Source organism: Leucopleurus acutus (genome assembly GCF_964270905.1).
Source record: "Leucopleurus acutus genome assembly, chromosome: 12".
Lineage (NCBI taxonomy): Eukaryota > Metazoa > Chordata > Mammalia > Artiodactyla > Delphinidae > Leucopleurus > Leucopleurus acutus.
In genome coordinates, this window is record NC_139154.1 from 59,732,504 (window position 1) to 59,746,437 (window position 13,934).

Sequence of the window (13,934 nt, forward strand, 5' to 3'; positions counted from 1 at the left end):
GCTGACAGCTCAGCGTCCTTCCTTCTCAGCCTAAAGAGCAGCGGCAAAAGCCCCCTCAAAAGGCACTGTGAGGATGGGGCCAAGGAAGGCAGGATGGCACGGAGAGGCGATGGGCTGCGCTACAGCCACGCTGCTGTAGGACTGGATATCTGTACAGCTACTGCCTCAAGTAGAGCGTGAGGTTCTCCATGGCAGGGGCCGTGTCCTAGTCACCACTCTTGTCCCAGCATCTTACAAGGGACTGGACACAGGAGGGTATTCATAAAGTGGAGTGGGTACCAGCCCTACTGGATCCCACCAGCTTCCTCTGGCTCCTCAAGCATGTGTACATTTGACTCCAAGGACAAAGTGGCTGTCTATTTTTAATAAGGCAGCAGTTTGAGTGAATCCCACGTCTCTTTTCTTCCTCTTAAAATGCCTTTCGTTTGTTTGCTTGAGCAAGAATCTGAACTAATTCCAGGCTTCGCTTCATTTTAGTAACAGCCGAAATCTAATCAGGGCTGTACACTCTCTGCCTCTGTCTCTGTCCCTCTGCCCGCCTTCCTTCTTCCTTCTTCCCTCTTTCTCTGTCCATTCCCACCCTTTTCCTACTCTCCCTGCCTCCACCTCTCTCTCTTTCTCCCTCGCCTCTCTATTCTCTCCCCTTCTCTTCCTACAAATTAAACAGAATAGCTCGTTTTAAACACAGTGTCAAGTTAAGATTGCAACGTTTATTAACGTGCTAGGATGAAAGCTGTCCTTTGGGAGTTGTTTTTGTTTTATTGTGCCCTAAAAATTAAACTCTATGTTAATAGGACTTAATCTTGCTTTCCCACCCTTATCTTGGTAAATAATAAATGTGTGTGTGTGAGAGAGGAAAGTTCTCCTTTGAAAGGGAAAAGTTGGGGGCTTCTTAATGTTAAATGTTACAATTAGTTATATTTATAAACATATCGGCAGTGAATTTACTCCAAACAGACCAATAATTCTCCTGCAAAAGTTTAAAAAATAAAATAAAACTTTACTTGAAAGCAATTGAGTTACAGACACACCTGAATACTGAGTTTGTATAAAGTGTATACAGGTTGTCTTTGGACAGTCATCTGACTCTAGTTCGAAGTGGTTTTGTTGTTGTTCTTGTGCCATAGAAAGAATGTGGGTCAAAAGCAAGAGTGACTTGGAATTGGACTTTTGAAAAAGCTGCTGAAAATTCCATTTGCTGTGGGTAGGTCTGTATCCTTTGAACTGCCATGTGGGTCCCTTCCTCTAGGAAAACCTCCTAACCAAGAATTCTTACTGTTAATGACCTCCAGGGTCAGAGATTATAACTTCTTAAACTTAGTGGCAGTGCTGACGCAAGGTAACAAGCATCCTCTGGTAGATGGGTCATCACTACTTTACACTGTCTTGTAATATACAACAAGGAAAGACCAAGAAACTACTATTTTAAGAATGGAGAAAAGCTGCATTCACTGTTCGGCCATATACAGAAGTTAAACGTTACAGAGCCAGTGCAGGCAATGACAGAAAGCTATTAATAGAGTTTCTTTACTCTTTAGGAAAAGAGGAAATAAATACTCTGAGAGAGAAGAGAATAGACAATAACTTGGGCAGGTCAGGTACATGCAGGGATTTAGAGTTTTTCTTGCTTCTCAAACGCAGTTCGTCATGGCTCTTCTAGGTTGATGGAGTGTCGGGGGCAATGCTGTTCAAGAACTCCAGAAAAGATACATGACTGTTCTAGTTTCTCATCTTCGGAACTGCATGACCACATGTAGTCAGGGTCACAGCACCATGACCTGCTTGCTTGTCCCCATCTCACCTATGAAAGCCACTTGAGGGGAGGGGAGAACAGCCCAGAGGAGGCAATGTAGCCTTTACAGTCAGGCAGTCCTACTGCTAAATTCTAGATCTTCCCCTATTAGCTGTGTGACCCAAAGAAAGTTAGTTACTCTCTAAGCCTCAATTTCTTCATCTGCAAAATAGCACCTAACTAACACAGTTGTGAGGATTAAATCAAATGAATATTGTAAGGAAAACAGCATGAAACCTGGCTTTCAATACGTCTTAGTACCATCTCCGCCACCACTGTCGCTTCGCACATTACCATCACATCCAAAACCACCACCTCCAACACCACCATTATCACCACCACCATCATCATCACCACCTGTACCACTACCACCACCATATCCAAAACCACAACCTCTAATACCACCACCACCACAATCACCAGTATCATTATCATCACCACTATCACCTTTACCACCATCCCCACCACTACCACCATCATCACCACCTACACCATTACCACCACCATCACCACCACCATATCCAAAACCACAACCTCCAATACCACCACCACCACCACAACCACCAGTATCATTATCATCACCACCACCACCACCATCACCTACATACACCACTACCACCACCATCACCACCAGCTCCAGTATCACTGCCATTATCACCACTACCACCAGCACCACAATTACCAATATCATTACCACCTTTACCACCATCGTCCTCATTTTACAGGTGACGAAACTGACTCAGAGCTTAAGTAATTTGCTGAAAGTTACAAAGCTAGTAGGGGACAAAGGTAGAGCTCCAATCCTGGGTATGGAAGCCAAGTTGAGAGCTCCTCCTAAGTCCACCTTTTATCTCAGAAAGCCTAACATGGAAAAGCCAGGTGGTCTTGGTTTCAAGGGTCACCCCAGGGCTTCAAGGGTACCCAGCACTCAGGATCTCTCTTACCTAAGCTTTAAAAATTGTATCTAGAAATAAAATATTCCAGGTTTGTCATTAATATCTGAGTTACCAGACATAGTGAAACTTCCCTGATTTCTGCTTCTGGTTGTTTTTGTCCCTTGCCTGCATATCTTCAACTGTCACAGAGAACACAATGCCTATTCCCCTATCTGACCCTATAGAGACACTGTAAGAGGGAAAGAAAATGTCATGGAGAGCACTGAGTCCTGGGGAGAAAGGCAGGAAATGAAAAGGCTTGTTTATTTCGCCTGGCTTTACAACAAGCCTGCTGTATAGGCCTGTAAAAAGAATGAGCTCTGGAAGGCTCAACCTTTGGCAAACAGATCTGGTATTACGTAGGCAGTCTGTCAAGCCAGGAGAGGAAGCAAAGGAGGAGATTTCCTTTAATTCTGCCCACATTGTTTACTGCTTGTTTTCCCTTCCAGGACTTTCTGGACTTCCCCACTCCCAGGACAGAAAGTGCAAGGCATTGTGGGAAGCCGGCAGCAAAACCCCACTAGCTGCTGGTTGGTTCCATTGACACCTTCTACAGGACTCCCCTCAGCTCGCTCACCCAAGCCAGTGATAAAGATCTCTAGTGCCACGGACCCACCTTGCATTTGGTTGTCCTTTCCTTCTTTCCTGCCACCTGGCCCAGAGCCACTTCTATTCTACTGTTGCAAGGATAACCCTTAAGAGTTGCATGGCATTTACAATGTAACAGGGGCCTAACAGCTTTCCTATCCCAAAGAATGAATCTCCAGTGAGCAGATTTCAGTAACCATGCCAGAACATGACCAAGATACCTTATAGGAAAACCTCTATGGTTCTCAAGATATTGTAACCCATTGGCAATTTTCTACACCTCAGCTAACAAGGACAGAACAGCTAACAACAAATAAAACCCCATTACAGGTGCTATACCCTCAAGGTGGCTCCATTCAAAAGAATTAAGCACGTTTAAATCTCCTTCCATGGGTTACCAGTGACCTCAGGAAGGAAAACCAAAGAAAATCTTTTCCCACTTCACAATTTGATGTGACATCTGCCTGGGTTCTACCAAGATGATGGTTGTACACTGGTATCACCGAGAAGATGGAGGGAATGGGGAGGCAGAGTGGGTTAAGGGCTACTCCAGTTGTTATAGGATTAAAGGAAGTCAAAAGCATTTCTAGAGACCAAGGACTAATTCACTAAGTGCAAAAGAAAATACTGGCAACATTTTACTAGAAATCTTGTGAAGTTCGCTCAGAAACTCTAAGACGCAATGAGATATAAAGGGGCGAGCACATACGCTTTTTTTTAAAAAGTAGAACAGGTATTTTTTCATTTAACAATTTTTAATTTTTACGTTACTGTAGTAAAAAACATTTGACGAGATCCACCTTCTTAACCGATTTTTAAGAGTACAGCACAATATTGTTAACTACAGGTACAATGCTGTACGGCAGACTTCTAGAACGTACTCGTTTTGCATTACTGAAACTTTATACCCGTTGGTTAACAATTCCCCGTTTTCCCTTCCCTTTCCGCCGGCAACCACAATTCTGCTCTTTGCTTCTCTGAGTGATATCTCCTATCTATTTTAGATATCTCATGTAAGTAGAATCATGCAGTATTGGTCTTCTGTGATTGGCTTAAAGGGATATATACTCAGATTAAGTTAAATGCCCTCATAATGACTTAAAATCCCATTAAATGAAATAATGCCATTTGCAGCAACATGGATGGACCTAGAGATTATGATACTAAATGAAGTAAGTCAGAGAAAGGCAATTACCATATAATATCACTTACATGTGCAATCTAAAATATGACACGAATGAACTTATCTACGAAACTGAAACAGATTCACAGACATAGCGAACAGACTCGTGGTTGCCAAGGGGGAGGGAGTTGTTGGGGAGGGATGGAGGGGGAGTTTGGGGTTAGCAGATGCAAACCAGTATATACAGAATGGATAAGCAACAAGGTCCTACTGTGTAGCACAGGGAATTATATTCAATATCCTGGGATAAACCATAATGGAAAAGAATATAAACAAGAATGTGTATATATATATATATATATATATATATATATATATATACACACACACACACACATAATATATATGCATATATATGCATATATATGCATATATATGTGCATAACTGAATCACTTTGCTATACAGCAGAAATCAACACAACATTGTAAATCAACTATACTTCAATTAAAAAAATAAAATCCCACTAAAGAAAATGAATGGTCACTGAGTCTTTCACTAATATTGAGAACCATCTTATTTATTGAAAATGTCCACACACTCAGGTTTACCAAGTTATGATTCCATCTTAAAGTGCACATCACATTTTTCTATCCAATTATGCTTCCAGCAAATGCAAATATTTTGCCCTAAATTAAGGCTTCTCCTACCACTTATACCTTATCTTTGTAATGATGTTTGTACCTAACAAAATATGTTATCTCATTATCTCCCATTTTAGAGTATCTGGAGGATATTTCTTCTGTTTCCTTCATAATGATTAGCCCAGCGCTGAACGCAAATCAGGAGCTTAGTAAGTATGCGCAGATTGACTGTTATATAAATTCTTCTCTAACCCTGAACCAGAGAAACAAAGAGCCCCCTACGTGATAGCCCTGAATGATGGCTCAGAAAAGAATCCATACTTTAAACACTTCAGTGTGTCTAAACTATGACATCTCCTCATGTGCTAAGATAAAACTTCTTTACATAACTATATCATAACCCCAAACTCTAATCAGCAGTGGGAAAATGAGGTTACACAACAGCAAACATAGCAATCTGATTGACATGGTAAACAACCCTTCCGCACATAATCAATTTAGGCTCCCGCCAGCAGTGAATCAGAACTTGTCATTTTTTTTGGCTCTTACCCTGTCTTATTTTTTATAATAGTTATGCATGCATGAAAACATATACATTTATAAAAACATTTCTTGTAGTTATAGTTTAGATTTTCAGATGATACTACATGTGGTTTGCTTCTAAGAGGAGAGAAATATTCCAGACTGAAAAGATAACCCACCAAAGCAGAAGTCCATTAAAACCCTAAAATTATTCCACCTAAATTTCTTACATTACACAGGAAAACTTTATGTCAGTGTAAAATATCACGCTTCCGTCACTTTAATAGGCTAAACGTTACAGATAAAATGCTTCTGCCACAAAGTAAATCTGGAATATGTTGGATTCTAGGTAATACGCGCTAACAGTCTTTCTTGTCTAATACTACATTCTCTAGTGTTTTCCATCATTTTGGATTCCCCCAAACACACATTATTATTCTTGTTCTGATCATTTCAAATTTTCGTAATATTTTTTTCATTTTTTCAATAGCTGATTGCCTTCTCGTATTACATATTTGTTCTACTCTCAGAATTGAATTGCTATCTCATACAGCTAGGTCTTTACTCCTTGGGGTTCTATAGAGCAAGAAAAGAATACTAGTAATATAAATAGCAAAACCAAAGTACTTATTTTCCGTGGAATATAATAATAATGATTCCATAAAACCTATATAATACTAAAAATTTCTTTTCTATGTATTTTTCCAAAAAAGTGATGTCAATATTTTGCATCCAAAAGCTATATTTGTTGAGATGTCTTGCATATTGTATGTGCTAGAGTTAATGAAGTTACAATCAAACGTGAAAATGTAATAGTCTTTAAAGCTAAATTAATTCTGGACAGATCCATTGCTTAACAAATTATGGCTAGAAACTCCCAGTAAAATGATTTGCTAAGCAAGATGTTATGTAAATTTTCCAACCTACATTCTTTGTTTTCCAACTTTGAATTTTAAATGTATAACAGTAAATGCTCATGATCTTTTGCGTAATCTTCCCAAAATGACATGATTGCTGGGCTATAACTAAGTAATTAAATTTGATTTGTATCTACTCTAGTTAATTAAACTTAACATTTTCCAGAACAGTCAAGCTAACACATTAGACCTTGAAAAACCAAACAACATTTTGTAATAATTATCACCACTAAACTAGCATCATTAAAGAACAAACATCAGTAGCACTTCAAATCTGTGGATGTCACCTACCAAATCACAAATCAAATTAGCATATTCTTCATTTATTTTTTATTAGCTGTTAACATTAGACAGAATTCCCTGTTGAAAGTCAAGATCAGCTGGCATGGGTTTAGTATTTCTCACTGATTGAGTTTATACAAAAGCATGTGCTAACTGTTAATTATATCTATGTAATGAGTTTTTGCATTGTAATTTTCAAATGTTTTGCCGAGAATACATTTTATTAGAGACTACAAACACCACTTACCACTTACAGGTATTTTCCTCAAATATGGATTTTGATCTTAAAAGAGGTCATGTTGAAATAATTCAACTCATTTACATAAAAATATGAATGAATAGGTACAGACATGTTTATTTTATAAACTTAAGAGACTTCTTCTACACTAAATATGAGGTCAAAGATTAGGAATCTGTCTTGTTCTTAAAACCTATGAATCAGTAAACCTGATTGCCTCTTGATCTCCATCCCTGATCAGACTGGACCCTATTTCTACCTTGGTTAATGGCTTCTTAAACTTAGATATACTTTAAATCCAGGCTTTTCCAGGAATCTCTATGATGCTCTGGAAAGAATCATAAATTCTGGGTTCATGCACATCATTAAACAAACAAAAAAATTTTTTTAAGTATCTAATAAAGCCCAGTGGTGTCAATAGTCCCATCTATGTATTTTAGGTTTTTGAGAAAGTCATCTCTCAAGAGTAACTAATTGGATGAACTATAAATTCATTTTTAAAGATAAATCGAGTTGTGTCTACATAGTTCAACTAGGCTGCACGATGACAAACTCTCTTTCACTTGGATCTGACTGTGTGGACCTGGCATTGGAAACTACCAGAGGAAAAATGATCCATAACAAGAAAGAGTAAGGGATCTTGATAATATTATGTTTTTCTAAAAGCATTCTGTCTGAATTCTTGGTGCCTAGCCTAAGGCTAAGTCCCAGGCACTGCAATAAATTTATTCAAGCAATAGACTGATTAACCATCTACAAACCTCGTCAATAGTAAAACTCTACAACATTAAGATAAAAACGCCTTAAAATTAAAATTCTAGAAAGAAGAGAAAAATGTAGGGCTGTAATTTCATCTCACTTATAAATAAAATGTTTTGCCGTTGCTAAAATTTCATATTTCAACTTAGCAAATAAAATATAGGAAGAATTTTATAAAACTAGGAACTGGCCATTGATCTAGAATATGCCTAAGAACACATATACAGAGATGCTGATAATTCCACCAGTTCTTACCGGCTTTCACAAGGTATCTAAAATTCTAAAGCTGAAATTTGGCAATATTCCTTCCTTAGCAAGAATGAAATCAATTTAACGGCACAGGCTGAATGTTTGAAATGGAGCTTGACAGAATAAATTATACCATCAAATCACTGTCTCTTTTTTTCCCTTCTTCATCTTCTACTACACTGTGCCCAAAAGAAAGTTATTTATTTATGCTTTGGTAGAAGTCTTGGGTGGGAAAGTCTGCCTCTCGAACAAGTAGAGAGCCAGTATTCTCAGGAGAAAGCAAGATCACATTTTCTTGAGCAAACACCCTAAGTAAACTGAGTAAATGAAACAAAACACTAATTTGGTCGTATTTAAGAGCTACCCTTGTGAGTTCATTTAACAACATGCAGTATTCCTTTAACAACATTCAATATCACTTGTAATCCATGTAAAACTATATCAAATACAAGAGGGTTCAATAATTGAAATGATTATAAAATGGAATGAGCAAGAATTCCTAGCAAAGAATTAAAGTTTATGTGCTAATGTGGGCAGGATCACATTCAACACGGGCCTTCGGGAAAATCCTTCCTTGGGTGTGCAGTATATTCATTTGCTATTATATTACTATCTTTCAGTAAAATATTTGTCCCGACAAAACACATCTCGCTAAGCGGAACATTAACAACGTAAGGACCAATGTAAAATAGATATTCAACAAAAGCTCTCCCCACATACACATCCGAAGATGGCTATTATCTCTCTTTGCTTGATTTCATTGTGATATCACACTAACTGTCCATCTCTATACAACAACGTCAAAGAGGTGATAGATACTGGAAGGCTCTTTCAGAAAAATCAGTTTCCTCTGCCCATCCGGCTCCCTTTGTTTTTGTTTTCCCTTCACTTATTGTAGAAGAAATTTCATCTTGGAGAGAACGCACCCCATTTGATATATCACATGCCATTTACACAAGAGTTAACTATTTTGAGAACAAACTATATTTTATATTGTTTCTCCTGAAATTCCTAAGTTGCCAGTGATTCCACCAACATAATTATCCACTGGAATGTCCTATTTTTGCACTGCAGATATTATAAATAGTTTCCTTTCGTCCTTCCAGTCTGGATACTGCTCATCGAGTCACATTTTCTGGTTTGCTTTTGGTAAGTGCAATGCCCCTGGCCCTCGGCAAGGAAGGAGGAAAAGCTCTCTAAACGGCAGCTGTCTTTGGAATAATTATCGCACAACCCGCCATTCTGTGTTACAGTGTTGGCAGATGTCACTGTAAAGTGGCAGTAGGAAAAGCAAATTGTTCCCCACTTTTTTTTCTCTGACCTGCTCCCTGTCAACTCAGATGCTTGGACAGAATCCTACTTCTCTCCCCATCCTTATACCAGTAGGGTAAAAGGGTTTGTTTAATCATGTAAAGTAAAATCAGACTGGAACTAAATAAGAGCTAAATGACTTTCCCCACTGGCATAAAACTGAAAAGGCAGGATTGGTCATTAAGTCATAATTAAGCATTAGCAGTTAAACAGAAACATTATATAATCACAAAAACAGTGTCAGATAAAAGCAGCAGAAATCATTTCAGCCAGCCCTGGTAGCCAGGCAATTCTTTTCAAGGATGTTTCTTTTTTGGGCTCTCCCAATTTGTACACAGTAATGAAGTTAGGACATAATGTGAGGTTTTCAATGTTCCCTTTCTGTGTGTATATTACGTGATCAAGATAGAATACAAATTTTTCAACCCATCGTAAGTGCTTGGATAAATTCTGTCAGAAGACTCATTCTATAAATCTACTTAAAAACTATAAATGTACTTAAAAACTGCAAAAGTACAAAAGTAAAAATAAAATCAAATTAGGATCTCTGGGTATACAGTATATTGATCAGTGGTATAGGAGCTAGAAGCTAGGATATTTCGATATTTTGAAAGTCGTCTTGTATAGTAACTATTCCATTCTTTCTTTGCCATTTAGTTTTTAAAAAACAAGCACACATTCGCACATCCACAAACGCAACTCAACCACACACATAGGTATAAAGAAAGAACTTACACAATTTCATCGTTCTGGAACTCGAGCTCTCCGCACGTGTCCTCAAAGTCCTCTCCTCCGCCTCTGGCGGTCCCTTCAATGGTTTTATAGGGGACGATAACATTTCCGCGTGCTCCAGATGTTCTCAATACTTTCACCTCCATGATGCCAATGCTCTCACTCACGTGAGTCACAGGTTCCTCAAAAGTAAAGATGCCTGCGTGGTCATCGTCAAAAATAGTCACGGTGGCAGTGGAGGGAGATCCCAGGCAAGCGAGGGTAGAGACATGATTGGCTTCCAGGATGCCATCTTCCGAGGCTTCAGAAGATACTTTGACGTTGCCGAGATGCACAAGGAAATTCTCATCTTCCTCAAAGATGTCGTCATCGATGATGCCAACTCTGATTTCCTTCTGGGTCTCACCAGGCTTAAAGACCACAGTTCCTTCGGTAAATTCGTAATCAGACCCGGCATTGGCTGTGCCGTCCTCTGTTCTGAAGTCGACAAACACAGTGTTGGTCAAATCACCACCTCTGCGGATAATGGTCAGGGCTACCGTACCACAGTTCTCCAGACACTGATATGTTCCTTGTTCAAAGAAGATCTTACTGACGGGGTCATTTTCAGCCACTTCCGTGTTGACCTCGTGCATGCTGACGGCCTTTCTGGCTTGGTCAGCCGCATGCCTCTTTAAAATGTTGCCTGCTCCGGTCATCAGGCGGGTAGCCTGAATTCGGTAAAATGCTCGACTTTTTTGCTGCTGACTTAAGACCTGGTAGTTGGCTAATTCTATCAATTGCTCTATTTCCTTCTCCGGGTGCTTCTGCTTGAGTTCCTTCAGAATCCTAGCCATTTCTCGCCTGGCTTCTTCATCATCTTGGTCCCTCTCATCGACTTCCAGAACTAGGGCACCATCTAAGAAACTGTCAACGTGGGAATTGACCACTTTCCCATCCATCTCAATTTCTGTCTTGGAAGATGGCCTGTCTCCTTCATGTTCGATAATCATTCCCCTCTGCTTGCCAGCCCGGTACCTCTTGTAGACATACTTGTAAAACAGAAGCCTCCTATCTGCCACCCAAGCGAACACAACACAGATGGGAAAGAAGAAGAAAGTAAGCAAACCTTCCCAGACCTCCACGACCCCAGGAGAGATGACAGACAAAATGATGTAAAGCCAGGTATAGGCAAAGATGCTCCAGGCTGCTGTCACAAAGAACACACGCAAATGCTTAATCTTCCTCGTCTCCCCATCTGGGACGACATAAACACAAAGTGCAATAATGATGAACATATTGAATGCGGCACTCCCCACGATGGTGCTAGGACCGAGGTCTCCTGCAGTGAAGTTATGGCCACACACCTCGATTACTGACAGGAGAATCTCTGGAGCTGAAGATCCCAGGGCCATCAAGGTCAGGTTGGACACTGTCTCATTCCAGATCCTCACAGTTGTCTTGGTGGTCTCTCCGTTGGGTTTCTTTATGGTGATTTCTTTTTCTTGAGACGTGATGACTTCTATAGAGGACATGAATCGGTCGGCAATGATAGAGACTCCGAGAAACATGTAGACCATGGCCACAAAGTACACAGTCGCTCTAGCAATTTTGTCCCCAAAGGAAGGGTCTTGGGGCTCCCAAATGGGTAAAATCACCCCTTTCTTACAGTAATAGGAGCCAGTACACTCGCCGGTTTCATTGCCTTCTCCTTCCATTTCTGTCTCAGCGCTTATATGATCCACGTGGGAAAACAAGAGAGCCACCATGACTAACACATGAAATCCCATCGAAAAGGTGGGTGAGAGACTGAATCGCAGCATGTTGGACAATGGCAGAGTTCCAACTGTCCCAACCTACTGGGAAAAATAAGATAGGGGGAGGGTGGGGGGAAAAAAATCACATCATTAGATCCAGATCCAAAGCATGACTAATTACTTATTTTTATTACTTTTACTAATGATTTGTTTATGTTTGACTATCACAACGTCTACGGAGAATCATGATTCTAAGAAACCATCTGTGATTAAGCAATCCTTGGTAACATTTACAGCCCAGTCTCTCCACTTGAGGATTTTCTACATGTAATCCCCATTCACTGAGCAATGTCCACAGCTGACTTACTGGAATGAAATGTTCAATTATATCCTTGCCTTGTTGAATACACATGCATGCATGCTAACAGCCAATGAGAAAAAACAAAAAATTTTGACACATTGAATAATCTTCTCCTTGTTGCTAAGGCAGATTTCCTTTTAAACTGTGGTTAGTACAATCACCTTCCAGAAACTGTTTCATCACCAAAATCACCTCGTTAAGAGTGATGCTATGAAATTCAGACTCTAAAAATCCTACCAACGCAGGGCTTGGTGATGATCTTAAATTCCGGAGCACAACGTTTCACTGTATTTCATGAAATCATGTCCTATGGCTCTTGGCAGCAGAGAAATCTTCAAGCTTGCTTGCAATCAAAGCTCAATGGCATTTGTACTTGAGAGGAAAAAAAATCTGCTATAAGGTAATATTTCCACACATTAAGTACAGTTTTTAAAAGCACGTTTTAACGAGAGCACATTTCCTCCTAATTTTCAGCAAGCCCAGGTCTCCTGCTGCATTAGCAGCCGGGCATCTGGTTCCTCAAGCACTGCTCTTCATATCTGTGTACAGATCTCGCTCTAGAATCTGCAGGCTGCCCACACAGGAAGGGGAGATAAGCAGGTCCAGGTCTAGGAGTGTGTAAGTAAGACTCTTGCTTGGCAGGCTGTGAAATCAGCGTTACCAGCCATAAAATGTTCCTTCTCTGTGTCGATGTCAGACTTGCCATGGTCATTCTAAAATACATATTAGTTCTATAGAGGATTCAAGTGACCCAAAAATGCAAGGGCAATAATCCCATCTAAATTAGCTCATGTGACAAAATGACAGTGACCACAATGTATACATGTGATGAAGGGCAGTAAGCAATTAGGGATATGGCAACAGCATCACTGGCGGGGGAATTCAGGTGCATGGTAGCTCCATCCACCACTCTGCCTTGCTTACCAAGCTGTGTGCCTCTCAGTGACCTTGTATCACCTCTGATTCCAGGGCTCTGGTGAAGGTGGTGGGGGCAGGCGCTGAAGCTAAGAAGGGTCTGCTCCAAGTCAGGGTAGGTCTGTTCTGGAAAGCCAGTTATGGTTATGACATCGGATAACACGAGGATAAGCAGGGTCCTGAAACAGAGCTTAGCCCTGTGGCCTGACACAAAGTTAAAAGTGGAGCTGAGTTAGACCCGCTCATAGCCTCAGGCTGTCTGAGAGTCACGCCCACATTCACCTAGACTCTCTGGCCTATGTTTGAGGCTGATGGCTTATACTGAAAACTGCACCTGGGCCCAGGAGAACCTCCACCCTGGCCCAGCCCATTCTGGCACACCCTCCGCAAGCCTACCATCACCTAAAGTCCTTGTTTTTAGCTCATCAATGTTGGGGGATAAGCTTTGACCGTTTTCCCATGCTGAAGAAGACACAGCGGAGGGCTGCGGTGGTGGAATTCCATTCTAAGTAAAAGGTCGAAAACTAGAAGAAGCGTGTTTTCAAAATATGCAAAAGTTCATGGTCAGTGTGTCTACTTGTTCAGTCATTACTGGGCTTGGGTGGGTTATAGGATTTCTCCTTAAAACAAGGTAACATTGAACCATCCTGTAAGAGCAGTGCCAGACCCAGTTCTAACTCCCTTATGCCACAATTTATTGCCCATATTTATGAGAGCCACCCAAATTTAGAAGGGTATGCTAGGCTCTCTTCTAGGTCCTGAGAACTCATCAATGAATTTTTTTTAAAGTCTCCATCTTTGTGGACCTTATATTCTAATGGGGAGGAAACAA

The 13,934-nt window shown here is 40.3% G+C and overlaps 1 protein-coding gene across 6 annotated transcripts in view; it reads right to left on the reverse strand.

Annotated features, from left to right (window-relative positions):
• SLC8A1 (solute carrier family 8 member A1) overlaps positions 1 to 11,919 on the reverse strand; it is a gene marked incomplete at both ends in the record, with an annotated part of 323,580 nt that extends 311,661 nt beyond the window's left edge. For 3 of the 6 annotated variants that reach the window (XM_082851865.1, XM_082851866.1, XM_082851864.1), the window contains one exon: positions 10,094 to 11,907. In XM_082851865.1, the coding sequence (XP_082707991.1) occupies positions 10,094 to 11,892 (1,799 nt within the window). Of the gene's footprint in view, positions 1 to 10,093 lie in introns of all 6 variants that reach the window. The other 3 variants (XM_082851868.1, XM_082851867.1, XM_082851869.1) reach the window with 2 other exon arrangements.
• Between the last annotated feature and the right edge of the window lie 2,015 nt (positions 11,920 to 13,934).